This window comes from Bicyclus anynana, chromosome 15, assembly GCF_947172395.1.
Source record: "Bicyclus anynana chromosome 15, ilBicAnyn1.1, whole genome shotgun sequence".
Taxonomy (NCBI): Eukaryota; Metazoa; Arthropoda; class Insecta; order Lepidoptera; family Nymphalidae; genus Bicyclus; species Bicyclus anynana.
This window is the reverse complement of record NC_069097.1, coordinates 14527085-14545478: the sequence shown is the minus strand read 5'-3', so window position 1 is coordinate 14545478 and position 18394 is coordinate 14527085. Positions and strand designations below refer to the sequence as shown.

The 18394-nt window shown below is 35.9% G+C and overlaps 1 protein-coding gene across 1 annotated transcript in view; it reads right to left on the bottom strand.

The window, feature by feature from the left end:
- Positions 1-288: 288 nt before the first annotated feature.
- Positions 289-18394, bottom strand: part of LOC112047888 (GTP-binding protein REM 1) — a 124472-nt gene continuing 106366 nt past the window's right edge. Inside the window, exons 3-5 of the mRNA XM_024085172.2 lie at positions 15138-15223; positions 11811-12000; positions 289-7773 (exon numbers count right to left, since the gene is read on the bottom strand). Coding sequence (XP_023940940.1) covers positions 7496-7773; positions 11811-12000; positions 15138-15223 — 554 coding nt within the window. The 3' untranslated portion in view covers positions 289-7495. The remainder of the gene's footprint in view (positions 7774-11810; positions 12001-15137; positions 15224-18394) is intronic.

Below are 18394 nucleotides of genomic sequence, written 5' to 3'. Positions count from 1 at the left end.
CAGTTTACTGTCAGCAGTAATATATTATATTCAAGTAAATGAAAATGAAAAAATCTTTATTCACTATATTTATTTATATTTAAAAATCTTGTCTGTGTTTAAAAGCATGAATTACTCCAGGATGAAAAGCAGCCTTCTGCTACAATTTATAGGTACTAAAATTCATCAAAATCGGGTCAGCGGCTTTGACGTACGAAAAGGTAACAAACAGACTTAATTTCGCATTTAATATTAGTATGGATATGGACATATAAAATACGGAATAATAAGGTAAATAAAATAAATATATCACATACAGTATTCAAATTTATTGTCAATCTGTTTATTTACAATAAACACTAACTACATTACAATATTAAATAATGATATTTAATAATTATTTATTATTTAATTTTTCAACGGTTCGAGATGAAGATAATGGTGGAATTCACGTGTAAAATTTCATACTTAAACTGTGTTCACACTATCAAACTGCGATTGTCGTACAGACGACAGACTACAAAGAAGAGTGTTGACATTGCCGTATAGATAAACTACTTATTATTTATAAAAACAAATATATATTTGTATAAAATATACAGTTTTCTCTAATTATTTTAACACGTTCGCTGCGGTACGAGGTCAATTGACCTCGTAAGTTTAGCATCTTCAAGAGTTACGAGGTCAAAAAACCTCGTAATGAACCAGAGTAAAGTAAAGAAAAATCAGTGCCGCAGCGAACGTGTTAGTTGAAATTTTGCTTAGATAAGACTGTACAGTTAAAACTGCGCAGTTTTAACTGTACAGCCTAACAAACCTTCAGCTTACACATGCCTAGTCTGTTATCTTACTAATCGTGTCATGATACATCTAAAATTAAAAAGTGGTCCAAATAGATTTTAATGAGATATTATTATTTTACAGAAGTAGAGAAGTAACAGTTGTCAAAACATGAGCCAATTGTCGTCAAACTATCGCCTACGTTGTACAAATATCACTATTAATGTTCCTACTGTTAGGTCGACTAATTGAAATATCTTTGAAGCGTTTATGCAAATTGCGAGATACGAGACCTTCAGACAGATTATCTTCAAAGGTTGTACGGGGATTTGAACTGATGTAAACTCAGCGAGCAATTGGAAATTGAAAATAGTTTTTGGCTACAAATATCTCTAGCACCTAATAGGGATGATGACAGTTTTTTAAATTGTATATAAATTAGGAGTATACTAATAGTAAAGCAATTTTGTAAAAGAAACAGGGTATCTGCGATCATTACTTTCGGAGTTACAGGGATTTAAAGGGTCAGATTTGCGGCGCTGCCACGCATCCCTAAAAATCGCCCCATACAAAATGGCACGAACTAATGACGTCGTAGGTCCATAATGATCGTTAGATTTGTATGGGCGGTCAAACAAAATTACTAATATCTTTGTTATTTGTGCGTTTATGTTTAGTTATGTATTGAAAAATGTCACATTTAATGTAAGGAAGCTAAAACTGTACGAATTATCAACTGTACGAAATTGAACGATAGAAGATTTTTAATAGATTATGAAATTTTATAATCTTATTTATTTTGCAAATATCCAGTCAATCTTTGCTTTTTATGTATAAATTTTACCCGAGTGTATCATAAAAATCAATATATTCAAACCTAGTCATCATCCCTATTCACGAGGCAGTTAATAACCCTAACCTACATTAAGATACAGTTCTACAAATCTGACATACTCGTAAGTACGCCGTGTTTCACGTGAGTCAAACTAATTTGAAAGTGTGAACGTAGCTTTACAAATGAAATTCAAAGTAAATTGCGAAATTCACGAATTGAAAACAGCAGGGCACGAAATTCGTTTAATCTGATTATATCGCTTTAATCTTCGCCGCCTTCGGGACTCTTTGTTTGATAATCTTTAAGCATTCATGAAACAGTAGCTTTCCTTTTCGAAATTACGACACGGTATAAAGATGCCGCGATAAAGACTCCGTATTGTGACAATTCTCTGAGTTGTGACCTATCTCTTTAAACTCTGATAGGAATTCATTCGCACGAGGTTTTTTTTAACGGACGTTAAAAAAGCGTTCAAATACAACAAATGCATACCCAAGTATATGTTCACACGACAGGGTTTTTAAAACACGACTTTTCTAACGAGCAGTGTTCCATTTTCAATTTTGGGCATTGGAATAAATTAGGAACGTTAATAAAAACGCAAACGCTGGGTTTTAACGTATCGCTTCTTAACTCACGTGCGAATGAGGACATATTTGTATGTATTTTGCAATACAATATATTCGAGCAATATCGTGACATTTTTTATTATAAAGCATAAACTTTCTTCTTGAACAGAATCGCTATCCGCCATTCGTTCGCTTATAACTTTTAAACTACGCGACAGATTTTAATGCGGTTTTTATCATTAGATAGTAATTTAAGAGGAAATACTTTACTTAGTTTAACATTGTTTTTCAAGCGGACGAAAACGCAGGTCTCCGCTAGTTGTCTTCTGTTTTCATTTGATGAGTACCTAGTACTACATATTAGAAATGTTAATTTAAGTAAATCTTCACATCCCAAACCGTTTTTTATAAGATATGTACATTTTAACACGTCAATACAATTGTGCAAATGCATCGATCTTATTCATTCACTATCCTATTTACGTTCAAATAATACATAACTATTTATTTTTAGGTATTACATACTCGTATATGATACAATAATTTATTTTGTATACAAAACTGTAGTAGCGGTCGGGAGAAGAGACAAAACATCATTTATACAACTAAAGAACTTGCACGGGCAATTAAAATTGCTCCAATGTTGCTTAGTTATGACGTCATGATACATTAATCATTTTACTGCAATACCTCAGAATCATGACATGACAATATGACACTAACCTAACTTAACGCATTACTCATAAAATAAATTTAACCGATATAGCCACATTTACATGAATATGGACTATTATTTTAAGCATCAATGTACTTCAAAGTAAAGTGAATTTTAATTTGTAATGATAAGGTGCATTTTACTTTGAAGTAAAATAATGTTTTAATTTAAATCCATGTTTATAAATATGGAGTCTTAAAACATTCTGATCCTGTATGTTGATTAACATATTATAAATATAACGAGAACATGTAATAGCTTGACCTTCCGCATTTTATAAAGAATGGGCCAGCGTGGTGGACTATTAGCGCAACGCATTCTTAGAGGAGACCCGTGCTCAACGGACAGCTGAATATGGGTATTTAATGATGAAAATGATTTGATGATAGTAATGAAAGATTGTCATACTCCTTTAACACGTTCGATGCGGTACGAGGTCAATTGACCTCGTAAGCCTAGCATCTTCAAGAGTTACGAGGTCAAAAAACCTCGTGACGCAGAGAAAAATCAGTGCCGCAGCGAACGTGTTAATAAAATTCCGAAGGTCTAGCCATCCAGGTTCTTAGTCCAAGAGCATTTATTTAAAAGCTTGTTAACTTTGTTTTAATAGATATTAACCTATTATAACAATAATACACGAAGTTATAAATTAATATAATTTGGATAACTATACAGTATTGAAGTACTATCTCATAGTTTGTATATAAATCTATGATAATCTGAGATATATAATAAAGTACATTAATCACTTATTTATTAATTATTAATTAGTTTAAACGTTAATTAATTTTATTAATACACCAAAACTAAGCGTCCCCTGTAGGCCTTTGACATATTTCAAGACGAGAAAAAGTCAAATGTCGACCAATATTGTATAAGATTCGTATTAAAATCGACCTTCACCCATATGTTTATTGGATGAAAAGTGTTTTATATGCCGAGTTATATATGAGTGTATTTATATGATAATTAATGATGGTGAAAAATAGTTTGGTCAGGAAATTTTTAGGCAATCTACTCGTACGGCAGATAGACATATAGATGGGTGAAGGTAGTTTTGAATACGGGACTTCTACTAATAGGCCCCAAACATAAAAATCGCTGTTTCTTTTCTTGCAATATGATAAATGAAATGTTTTTGATTGAGCTGCTATTGGTCGTTATTTGTCTTTCTCTCGTCTCATAATGTGTCGCGCTACGCAAAAGCCTACAGGCAATGGCATAAAGGTACGTGCAGGGTTAACATACATTATTTATAAAAGGCACTGTTTTAAATAGAGATAACAATATAGCTCGCATATAATTGCGATTGAGACGGTCAAAGCTTTTGTTTGTTTTGAATTACAATATGATTTTTGAGGCTCAGGGGAAACAAATTCTCTCATCTTAATATATAAATGCGAAAAGTCATTAATTCATCACGAAATCTCGAAAACCGCTTGATGTATAAACTGGGGGTGCAGTTGCAAGCCTCAACCACTATCTGGTTGGGGTGGGTGGCGGCACTCTCAAAATAAGTGACCGAGAGCTGTTTGATATATTCGGCTATTGTGGGGAGATCTAGGTCTCTATGTAAGTCGTTATTGCGTACAAACCACGGACTGCCCGTGGTCTGATGCATGAATCGGTTCTGAAGGACCTGAAGTTTTTTAGAGTCGATTTTGGGCGGTGGGCGAATATATTGGGCTATTGTGGGGAGATCTAGGTCTCTATGCAAGTCGTTATTGCGTACAAACCACGTAGCGCCCGTGGTCTGATGCATGAATCGGTTCTGAAGGACCTGAAGTTTTTTAGAGTCGATTTTGGGAGGTGGGCAAATATATTGGGCTATTGTGGGGAGATCTAGGTCTCTATGCAAGTCGTTATTGCGTACAAACCACGGAGCGCCCGTGGTCTGATGCATGAATCGGTTCTGAAGGACCTGAAGTTTTTTAGAGTCGATTTTGGGCGGTGGGCGAATATATTGGGCTATTGTGGGGAGATCTAGGTTTCTATGCAAGTCGTTATTGCGTACAAACCACGGAGCGCCCGTGGTCTGATGCATGAATGGGTTCTGAAGGACCTGAAGTTAGAGTTGCCTTTGGGCGGTGGGCAAATACTAGACTAAAATAGATCATTATTGGACTGATGCAGGTCTTGTAGAGAGTGCCAAGGTCATTCTCTACAAGAAGGGAGGGCGGAGGAAGAGTAGGAGTGTGAAACATAATAATCGCCCGCTAACAAATATTCGAGCCCGGTGGGTCTTAAGTTTAGACCACAGCTGCTAGAATATGGGTTTGTGGGTGATGATAATGCTTGACACTTCTAAACTGTGCTATTTTATAATATCATACTTTTTATGGCTTGTCTATGGTAGATAGGTTAAAAAGGATCAAAACTGTTCATAATTAGACGTGCTATTTTAAGGTCCACGAAAATACATTTTTTTATTTATTAATTAATTATAATGATATATTTCAATACATATATGGACAATCACAAAGATACAAAACATCGAGTTACATAGTTTCTTATATATTATTTTTATACAACATCAAATCCTTAGGTGCACGCAGTTTATATAAATAATATACATGTATTATGTTAATTGTATACCTAATAATAAAAATATACTAAATATACAGCTATACTAACATTATATGGAGGCAAAGTTTGTGGTATTGTAGGGGGTAATCTCTGGATCTACTGAAGCGACTTTGAAATATCTTTTACCACTAGAAAGTCACGTTATTTGTGAAAGTCATAGGCTATAATGTGTCCCCGTATTCTCACGGGAACACAAAGTACGCGAGTGAACCCTCGTGGGGTGCTAAGCTATTCTGTAACGATATTTCTCTCTCTGTTTAACACGATACTATAGAATGAGAAAGATAGCGGTAAATTCGAAATTCGCACTTGCGAGTTATACAAAACATCGTTTGACAATAGCCGTGCTGATATTGACGAAAATTTGCGAGTAGGTTTCTGTGTTGTGTGTTTAGGATTCTATGTTTTTATTATTTTTTTATTTGTCGCACATTAGGATTTATGTATAATTTTAGCCCAAAAGTTTCATCCCCTACAACAGAATATAATTTATAATAGGCCCCCATAGCGATTGAATAAAATAACAATCAAATCATTGCATTCAGATGTTAGTTTTGCCTACAGATATTTTTTACAATAAAGTCGGAAATTGTCTTGAAATGAATATTTTATACTGTTTTTTTTTTTATTCTTTACAAGTTAGCCCTTAACTACAATCTCACCTGATGGTAAGTGATGATGCAGTCTAAGATGGAAGCGAGCTAACTTGTTAGGAGGAGGATGAAAATCCACACCCCTTTCGGTTTCTACACAGCATCGTACCGGAACGCTAAATCGCTTGGCGGTACTTCTTTGCCGGTAGGGTGGTAACTAGCCACGGCCCAAGCCTCCCACCAGCCAGACCTATACAGAGTAAATTAAGAAAATCTCAATCTGCCCAGCCGGGGATCGAACCCAGGACCTCCGTCTTGTAAATCCACCGCGCATACCACTGCGCCACGGAGGCCGTCAAAATGAGATACATGAATATTTATTAATTACTATAATTTAGTTTATCGATAATAATATGATTATTAAACATCAAATGGTCCAGTAACATTGTGCTCATAATTCGAGTTTTATTATATTATAATTTATTAGTAGAATAATCTAAATATTGTATATATTTACCACATATTTATTTATAAATTATTACATAATATTGCTGATATATCATCAATTTTAATTATTTAATATATTTAGTGGGGAAAATACTGTATTTATCACTTAAATATTAATTAACCTATACGATGATTAAATTTTTTCCGAAAATTGGCACGTTATACCTAATATTTAAATTACACAATATTCTTTGGCATTAAAAATACATTACCCGACCGACGCCATATTGTTTTCGCAGATCGTTTCATATTCCCCGCGCTCTGGTAGATATTATGATAATATGGAAATTCATGAAACGAAATTATATTCTGCATAGTAAAGTTAGCCAATCCGCATTGAGTCAGCGTGGTGGACTATTGGCCTAACCCCTCTCATTCTGAGAGGAGACTCGAGCTCAGCAGTGAACCGAAAATGGGTTGATAATAACAGTAAAATTAAAGTTAACATTACAATATTATTATTCTAATTTGAAAATTTAAGTCACTTTATTGATCTCATTCGCCATAGACCCAATGTTTTTTCTACAAACCAAAGGCAAAGATCGGTGGTCATACAGCTTTTAATATTTTTAATAGGACTAGGAATAATCCTAACCCTATACAACTTAGTCAAAATATACATCTTGTATATTACAGAAACATTTTGTAAACTGAATAAAGTATTATCAATATTAATACTATGAAAAGTATACATCATTTTGTAAAACAAAATTTCAAGTTAGTAAATTGTTCCTCCTTTGTTGTAATAAAACCATTAAAACTTTAGTTAACTTTAGTTTATAAAATATATATTTAAAAGACTTAATAAAAACAACATGGCGTCAGCCGTTTACTTACAGTAATTAAAACTATAGGTAATTGTTAAAAAAAAATTAATAAACCCGCGTCACTTGTCCAATGTCTACACAAACACGGGTCCTTCACTTTCCACTCACAGGACATTTAAGTTCTCACAGTTTTTGAACTTAGTATCCTCTTTGCCAAATATCCAGGTCAGCATCTGTCTAGCCTTCATACTGGCGCGCACGACCCCCCTGGACTTGTACCAATGGGCGGGGGAGGACTCCCTGCCACCCTCGGCGGAGTACTGCTGCTTCTTCAGCCGTATCTGGTTGAGGATACCAACAAGTAGCTCGTCAACGTTGTGGTTGATGCCAACTGATACTTCTATGAACTTCGCTTTGTAGGTGCACGCGAGACATTTACCATCTGTGAACACAAAAAAAATTTAGACAAAAATCTATACTCTATGGGTAATCATAAATAATAGGGGTAAGGAGTATCTCTGGATCTACTAAACCGATTTTGATAATTCATTTACCTATAGAAAGCCACGTTACTTGTGAGTGTCATAGGCTATCTTTCATTCCTACATTCTCACTGGAACGGGAATTACGTGGGTGAAACCGCGGGGCATCTGCTTTAAGACGAGACAAGAAATGGTATATCAATTGTAGGAAATAGTAGTCTCACATTTCTTGTCGTGTAATTTTTATGGGTTACTTAGGATAGGCGGGGAGAGTAACTTGAGTGTAAAGGGGGTGTTTTGTTAACAGTCAAAGGATCCTTAAACTTTTCACACATCGTTCACAAGTGCGTGACTTCACTCAAGGCATTCTTTGCCATTCTAGGGTCTTATTTTGGTAACAGTTTGATTTGTTATCAAACTGTTACCAAGAAATCTCTTCATCATCAATCTTCATTAAAAATTCTCAGGTCTGAGTTCGGAAATTAGTTTTTTACACACTTGTGCCATAGGGAGAATGTTAAGCCAATCGTTTCATAAATAATATGATTACTAATTTTATATTGCCATCGAAAACAAAAATATGCCATAATTAATAAATCACTTTTTTGATTGATTTATTTGATTGTTCCGATCTATGTATTCCTAGAAATCCGTTCTATGTATTCCTACATTTAAGTTGATACAAAATTCTCAAATTACGTAGTATTTTATAAAATTAATTTACATTTTTTGGTGGAATGAGCAAATCACCGTGCCCTAGAATAATCTGGCGCGGACGTAAATCGAACGACGTTATAAAAGGAGCGTCGTTTTTCATGAATAATGGTTTATTTATTTATGTTTCGCAATTTCGCTGGAAAATTTCACCATTCAGCCTATATCGTGTAATTGACGGCCTAATTTACGGTCTCATAAATGTTTGGGGCCACGACACACTGCAGGCATCGTTTGGCAAAAAAGTAAAGTAGAGTGTACTCTGTGATACAAATCACTGAGTCATTAAAACGTCTATACCAGTGTTTCTCAAAGGTTAATGCCCACCAGTCCATACAACGTCGGCCCAGGGAACCCAGGTATACCCCTGTATAAAACTATGTGGAAATGATAATATGATGTGTAAATAAAGATCTGGTTAAATAATTGTCTTAATAAAAGTATGTGTCTTGAAAAATAGTAGATTGTTATACAAGGGGCTAAAAAGACCCATTATATAAGAGGTATTTTTGGCGAGGGCCGCTAAATAAAAACCGAGTTTATAATGGGTTTAGCCCTACGGATTACACTACGCTTTGCTTTTTAGTACGATTGCGAGAAAATAAAATAGTTTAGTACAATATTCAATGATTTATTTCAATTGAAAATGAACAAATTCTACAATTTTGGATATTAAGGGAGATGCCCGGTAATAATAATTTCCGACTACTGTGAAGATGAATGTGAGGTAAACGTGTCTTCAAATCTCGCTCTATTAGCAACTCAATAAAAATTAAATACAAAAATGAACGCATTCCACATACAAGAACGCTGCATTTCATTTCAATTTAAAGTTTTGTATTTATTTTTCAAAACAATCAGGGCCTTCCCTATAATGATTCTATTTTCGAATAAAACCTCCCCCATTTTATAATAGGCTAGTACTCGTAACAAACAAGAAAACGAACAAACAAACCAATAATAAGTCTTCAACGAATATCGTAAAACTCAGGCTTTATGGTTAACGATCTTAGATTCCGCCCCCTTTCACCCGCGCAGCAAGTAGCATGCTCATAAATCGCACGACTGTTGATTCTTGAGCAACCTCGAAATAAGCATGCTCATTATTAGTAATGTTGCGATACGCATGCTAATAAGTAGCAACTGCTCAATAGCACGCTTTCGTGCTTGAAATGAACATGTGTAACAGTAGCTTAAATTAGGTTATAAGGAATCCAAGAAACACCTAAAGAAGAAAAACCCGACGGCCTCCGTGGCGCAGTGGTATGCTCGGTGGACTTACAAGACGAAGGTCCTGGGTTCGATCCCCGGCTGGGCAGGTTAAGATTTTCTTAATTTGTCCAGGTCTGGCTGGTGGGAGGCTTCGGCCGTGGCTAGTTACCACCCTACCGGCAAAGACGTACCGCCAAGCGATATAGCGTTCCGGTACGATGCCGTGTAGAAACCGAAAGGGGTGAGGATTTTCATCCTCCTCCTAACAAGTTAGCCCGCTTCCATCTTAGACTGCATCATCACTTACCATCAGGTGAGTTTGTAGTCAAGAGCTAACTTGTAAAGAATAAAAACCGCATAACGTTAGATATTATACAATACAAGTAAACTCATAACATCCATTTAAAAAGCTACGCACCAACGTCGCAAAATTACCTAGTTATTATAAAATTCCCAACTCTGTGAATATTTAATAACTTGCGTACCGCATGTAGGTACTCGAGTCACAAATAAAGCAACAAAAGGCGATTTAATCAAAAGTTTCATTCAACACTTTACGTAACTTGGGAATAAAGTTGGGAACGTCCGTATTGAATAACCAAAACGTAACGAAGTTTGTTTATTGAATGAATAACTTTTTACGTTACCGCCTTTTCTATAATAAACTTGTTTCAGAATAAACATAATCATAATTTTCATTATTATCTACTATTTTAAAGGCATACTACAGGGCCAGGTCCCTCCTTAAAGGAGTTCAGACTCACCACGCTGCAACAATGCAGGTTGGCGGGCTTAGGCGGGCTAATTTCACGACCACTACCAGATGTTAACGATAATGACCTGCCTCTGTAGCCAAGTGGGACGTCGATTCTCTTTCTACGATCGCAAACGCTTCGAAAACTAAAAATATGTATGGGAATGACAGATGTTGATCACGTGATATGTCGATAGCAATACGACGAGGCTTTGTTAATGGTTGAATTACATGAAACCTTGACGCAAGAGAAACTATGGGCTCCACCATATTGACCATAGCTGCTAAGAAAACGCTTTTCACTATTCCACGGATTATTACGACAGATGAAAGATCAAAATTTAAGGCGACGTAAAAAAAGTTTCAACGGTGAAGGAAAACATCATGAGGAAACCTGCATACCAAAGAATTTTCTTATTCTCTGCGTGTGTGAAGTCTGCCACATTGGGCTAGGTGAACTAATGGCCTAACCCCTCTCATTCTGAGAGGAGACTCGAGCTCAGCAGTGAACCGAATATGGGTTGATAACGAAGGGCGGACGAAGTCGCAGGCGTCCGTTCTTTCAATATTTATATATTAAAACTGTGACGTCACCCGGGTCTCAGCTAAAAGTCAGCGCTGGGCATTGCTTTCCTGCGATGAACGGCTAATGCTGAGCTGTAAACCCTTTCTGTTTGGTGTCACAGACAGTCATGTAATATCTAAGATAGGATGTACTGTTTGTGACACTCAAAAGTAGAGATGGGCCGAGTACTCGGTTGATACTCGTTACTCGGCGTACTCGGCGGATTTTTTGATACTCGTACTCGGCCGAATAACTCGGTCGGTGAATGCCGAGTATACCTTATATATGTTTAAGAAAAGCATTATTTAGGTACATATAATAAACACAACAGTGTTAATCAAAAAGTATTTATTAGTAATTTAGGAAATCTTTGAAAATCTCAATTAAATTTAAATAAAATTAAAAAGAAAGATTTAAAAGAGCAACTGTTGAGTTTCCCGTCGCTCTTCTCAACAGGAGACTGCGCCTTCTGAGCTAGTGGTAGAGTCACTACAAGTCAAACTTGACGCTTCAAAAGTGCTTGTAAACTAAGCCTACTTGAAAAAAACCATTTTGAATTGAATTACGCGCGCGAAATGGGAATTAGATTGAACCGAGTTACTCGGCCGAGTACTCGGTTGAAAAAAAATTGAACCGAGTAAAACTCGGTACTCGTTACTCGGCAAAAGTGTTACTCGGCGCATCTCTACTAAAAAGTGAATAAACTTATTTTCTTTTCTTCTTTCTTTCTTTCTTTCTTTCAAAAACAATACCTTGCGTAGAAACAGCTCTGCTTCGTGCCAAGTCGATCTTATTGCCGACCAACAAAGCTGGTCTCGCTCTCAGCATGTCACAGTCGAGCAGCCTGGCGAGTTCTTGCTCCGCTTTCTGGAAGGACGCCTTGTCTATCACCGAGTATATCACTACGAAGGCGTCTGGCGGTTCGGCGCGGTCAATTTCTTCCTGTGGACAGAAAATAACTTATTAAAAACTAGCGGACGGAGTGGGATAAAAAGTAGCCTATGTGTTAATCCAGAGTAAAATCTATTTCCATTCCAAATTTCAGCCAAATCGCTTCAGTAGTAACGGCGTTAAAGAGTAACAAACATCCAAACATCCATACAAACTTTCGCGTTTATAATATTAGTAGGGTATTAGTAGGAAGTAGGATAAATATTTAATTTCTAAAATTTTCATGTAATCACTTCTTAAAAAAAATCGATTGTCTGTAAGGTCGGTTTACTGACGATAGTTGAACGTGACAACGTCATAAGAAAATACTTTTTTTTTATTCATTACAAGTTAGCCCTTGACTACAATCTCACCTGATGGTAAGTGATGATGCAGTCTAAGATGGAAGCAGGCTAACTTGGAGGAGGATGAAAATCCACCCCCCTTTCGGTTTCTACACGGCATCATACCGGAACGCTAAATCGCTTGGCGGTACGTCTTTGCCGGTAGGGTAACTAGCCACGGCCGAAGCCTCCCACCAGCCAGACCTGGACAAATTAAGAAAATCTCAATCTGCCCAGCCGGGGATCGAACCCAGGACCTCCGTCTTGTAAATCCACCGCGCATACCACTGCGCCACGGAGGCGCATTTTTTAAAAGAAAATGTTCGTTTTTCTAAAAAACTGTTAAATAATCTTCATAGACCAGAATATACTTTATTTATTGTAAAAACAGTTGACAATCCAAGAAGGAACGATGCATGACGTCATCTTTTTTTGAGTGTGCAGCCGGCTCCATCGAATAAGATATTATAAGACGTTGTCACGTCAAAAATATGATATTGTTTTTAAATCTAGTAGAACGATAATGATCATTTTAAGACCATTAAAAATTGTCAAATAGCCTATTCTTGATTATTACAACACTAAACACTAAAACGAGGAGTTTAATGTTAGTTTTTTTCTCTATAAAACAGCAATATAAAACTGGTCAAATGTTGTCAAGAGCTTAAATATTTACTTACTACAGAAAAGCTCTCAACAAAACATTCTGTATGCTAAATCTTGCACAACAATATTTTCCAGCATTATTCGTACCATTTCCATCATAATGCACTTTGCATAATTCAACATTAGAAATATTGAATTATGCAACAATGGAAAACTGTTGCCATTCGGAATATCGGAAAAATACACGATACATTTTCCAATTCAAAAGCTTTATTCAATATTCCATCAGTGCATGAGTGGGCAATGGAAGAACTAACGACCTGGTGCACATATGATACCTACTGTATGCAGTCATTATGTACAAAGATTCCAGAACATTGTAAATAAACCTTGGTACATACGAAATGTAATTTACCAGAAGCAAAAATTTTAACAAAAAAATATTCCACCGACTTCCAATTAAAAAATTAACCTAAGCTAAAAAGCAAAAAATAACATCTTACCTATGTGCTACCTTCTGATCAGTTTGAAGGCGGTGCCAAGCCAGTGATGGTTTAATTCAAGTTTAAATTACAAAATTTCTGTGGGTATTTCAGAAACGGCTTTAATTAAAACATGACACTGGATTGGCACCACCTATCGCTGGACATACATAAAAATAAATCATACATACATCCGAACGTAGAACCTCCTACTTTTTGGAAGTCGGTTTATAAAATTTACAACGTCGACTAAATAATTCAAAAAAACATACATACAGCCGAACGTAGAACCTCCTCCTTTTTGGAAGTCGGTTAAAAATTGTCTCAAGCTCATGAAACAAGACTTCATCGTCACGTCATACATCAAGGCTACTCGATGTTACTAATACAGTGAGAAGACTTAAACGGACCAAACCATTTGAGTTAGTGTTTAGTGACTAGTGATAGTGTAGTGTTAAGTGCTACATGGAAGATCACGTGAACAAAGTGACCTAAAGTAATAGTGAAACACTAAGATTAAGTTATTGGACATTACGAGTACCTTCCTACTAATATTATAAACACGAACGTTTGTTTGGATGTTGGTTAAGTACGTCGCAAAATAACTACTGAACCGATTTGGCTGAAATTTCGAATGGAAATTGATTTTACTCTGGATTAGCACAGCTACTTTTCAAAAATATCCGGATTTGTGAAAAACTAAATTTCAAACTCAAGTTATGTATTACAAGTTTAGGTTAAAAATTACTAATTAGTCACTTATGTAGGCTAGATCGTAACTTTATGAAGTACTAAATTAAATTGGTACTTTACCACAGAAAAAAATAAACAAAAGAAAGTCTAGCGGTTTTACCAGAAAGCTAAGTAGGCTGGCGCTTAAGGCGGCAGATTTTTGGGGGCGGCAAATTTGACCCAAAAAACTTTCTTATAATATAGATAGATATTAAGTAATTTTAAAATTTCAATCCTGTACGTACTGTAGGTACAGTCCTACTAAAATATTAAAAGTTGCAATTTTATTGGCACAATTGGCGGTAATTGTATTGATTTCGAACTCTGGTACCCTACTAAACTCTGAAATACCTGGTATTTCAGAGTTCAGCAAAGATTTTTGGCGGCTTTGTGAATCCGCCACTGGTCTAGAGTAGGTTTCAGACCTCTGGCAACACTAGCTGGGTAGTTTGTACACCCCTGTGCCTCAGAGAGCATTTTAAGAAGCCGATCCCGGTCAGTATCATCATCACATCTAACATTATCGTTAATAAGTCAATTACTATAACTGTAAGCCCGACAACCCGCTTTAGGAAAGCGTTGTGGGTTAGAACTGAGAACCACCAGACAGAGTGAGAGGGGATATTGACCCTAAGTTTTCCTTTAAGAAGGAATGCTAGGCTCTGTAGTACACCATTGAAATGGGATGATAATGATGATGAATATCTGTACCATCATCTTCTTTCAGAATAAGAGGGGTTAGGTTAACAGTCCACCACGTTGGTCCAGTGCTGATTGGCAAACATCACACACGTAGAGATTTATCTAAAAAAAATCTCAGGTATGCAGGTTTCTATAAGATGTTTTCCTTCACACTTATTTATTTTTAAATGCACATAGTTGAAAAGTTACAGGTGACCCAGACCGGATTCGAACTTACGCCCTCCAAATCAAAGAGTGTCATGTCCGCTGGGCTATTTATCTATACAAATTATTGTAATAATACCTTAGTGCTTGTGCAGTTAACGAAATACAGCTCAGATTCCTCCCCGTTCAGCATAATGGACACCTTTTCTTCTGTGCTGTCGACATCTGTAAGGAAATTAATTATATCAGTTTATAATCTATGGTATAGATTATTACATTACTAGCGGAAGCACGCGACTTTGTCTTGCAAGAAAATTAGTGAATGCTTTTACTTTTCAAATTCAAATTAAATTCAAATTCAAAATTCATTTATTTCAAGTAGGCTCAGTTTAGAAGCACTTTTGACACGTCAGTTGACTATTTGTAAAGATTCTACCACCGGTTCGGAAGGCAGATTCTGCTGAGAAGATGCCGGCAAGAAACTCAACAGTTGCTCTTTTGAAAAAGTCTACTTTTTACGTTTGCTAGATTTATGGCTTCGGTTTTATACTTTTAGACTACGAGCCCATGGACAAAATTAACCTGTGAAATGAACCAATGTGAAAACTACTTAGAAGACTGTTGACGGCATAATGCGCAGAGTTATTTTCTGTTACTTTATCAGAAAATAACTGAAGAAAGAGCATTATGCCGTCATTTCTAAGCGGTACATTTCGATGATTATTTATTTACACAAATATTAATTGTAATTTTTAGATGGCATAGTTAGTGGACATTATTGTCAGTGTTACATAATATTATGAATATGATGCCGTACATTTTACAATGACCTTATATCATATGAGTGTAGGATAGGGTTGTGATCCTTGGATTTCGACCCCTGCGCTGAAAATAAGCAAGGCGTTTTCGGGTAAAGTATCTGTATGTAAGAGTATACCATGTATATAGGTATACCGTTAAATTTGGCGCGTCTATCGACTGTCTGTGATCAGTGACGTTGACAGATGACACTATATTATATTTGTCAAATGTCATCTGTCACTTTTAAGAGGGGAAATAGGTCTATAGTGATCTGTGGGAAAAAGCATGAAGTTTTTCGGTCGTCAGAGGTTATTTCTTTCTATTTCGAAACTATTTAATTACACCAAGACAAATAAGGAACATTTAATGTCGTTTTTCTGTTTTCAGGTGAGTTAATGTGTTCATAAATATTGCGTATTAGTCTAATCATTCAATTCAATTCATAATACTAAGGAATAAATAATTCTGTTTTCAGAGCAACACATAGTTTCATTTGTCTATTATAATACTATCGTCTTATATGTATATGTGTACAAAAGGAATTACACAAGTGCCGTAAAATAATTGATGACCTATATTGCTTCTGCAATTAAAAATTTGCACTGATTTCTCATTCCGGTACCACCACTTTAGTACTAGGTTTTTCGACATTTATTTTTAATCATCTTTAACACTACAACAAAGCGTAAACGTACATTAATAATTAGTCGAAAGTCCTCAGTTGTGTCTGAGATATATTCACTCATGTACTCAACTGTACCGCTAAGAAATGACGGCATAGTGCTCAGAGTTATTTTCTGATATTGTAACAGCCTTATGAGAGGGGTTACGCCAATAGTCCACCACGCTGGCCCAATGCGGATTGGCAGACTTCACACACGCAGAGAATTGAGAAAATTCTCTGGTATGCTGGTCCTCACGATGTTTTCCTTCGCCGTTCGAGACACGTGATATTTAATTTCTAAAAAATTAATTTCTCATTCTGAGAGGAGACTCGAGCTCAGCAGTGAGCTGAATATGGGTTGATAATGATGATGATGAACAGCCTTATACGCGTTATTCAAATTGGTTCATTTCACTGGTAATTTTTTTCCAAGGGCTGTTAGCCTATTTGACAGAGGCGTAACATCTAGCGAGGCATTGCTTTTCGTCTGTAATGTCTATGAATGAAAAATCCATGGCAACAAAAATCGATGCATTTACAGCTCACTGTTCACCCATTCATATAAACATTCGCCGGGAAGATTACGATCTCAATTTCGCACCGTTGTGAAACAGTATTTACGACTCGGCTGGGAAATTAGACATCTGCTGTAAAAAAGTCTACTATGTCGCGTTTATTAAACGCTATTTTAGATAATCACCGCGCGAGTGTCTCAATTATTTATAGACTAGCGGACGCCCGCGTCTTTGTCCGCGTGGAATTTAGTTTTTAACAAATCCTTCGGGAACCATGGATTTTTCCGGGGTAAAAAGTGCCTATGTGTTAATCCATGCCATAATATATCTCAATACTATATTTCAGCTAATTCAGAAGTCGAGGCGTGAAAGAGTAACAAACATTCATGTCGTCAAAATCATCAGTTTTCGCAAATCTCGGGAAACCACGGATTTTTTCGGGATAAAAAGTAGCCTATGTGTTAATCCATGCTATAATATATCTTAATACCAAATTTCAGTTAATTCGGTTAAGTAGTCGAGGCGTGAAAGAGTAACAAACATTCATATCATCGAAATCATCAGTTTTGCAAATCTCGGGAAACCACGGATTTTTTAGGGATAAAAAGTAGCCTATGTGTTAATCCAGAGTAAAACCTATTTCCTCTGGATTAACACATATTCCTAAATAAATGACCTATGCCTCCGATTCCGGAGGCTAAGGTCATATATTTAGGAATATGTGTTAATATATCCACTGGGCTATTACAACTCTTTTAAACCTGTTAAACCTCAAAAGTCTGTGACTTCACCGGCACAATCACTGCTTGACCAGTTTTAGGATTTATTATTGTGTCGTTATTACAAAATTAATTAAAACAATTTCCGATAATAAATCGCGTGGCTTAACTTGCGGTTGTAACCACAAACCACACTTTAGTGATTTTAATTGAAATTGTACATTTATGTATTTAAAAATTTAAACTGAATTACTAAAATATTGGTTTCAATCAATCTATAATTAATTGATGTGTTATTGACTACGGTGTGTCTAGTGGGAGTTTCCAATATTTTCATACTGTTACTATCGCATTAACGTAAACGCGAATTTATATGGAATTTAAACAGTTGTGCAGTAGTCCCACTAGATGGCGCTGTTCCAATTCCTTAGAAATTCGTGTTTACGTGGTATAAGCTCCTTCAGACTTAGTTTTGTCTATTGTAAAAGCTACATGAAAATCTGTTTGAACATGATTTGAACAAACTATTCAAAATATTGACATAATGGCTTCAATAAATCTGTAATTAGGTAATTTATTTATTATTGATGGGCCGTTTCGACGTGAATTCATTAGCTGTTTATAAAGCGTCTTTAGACATACCAACAAGTTGTATAGTGAGATTTTATTCTACATTATCAAATAGGCTACTTTTCAT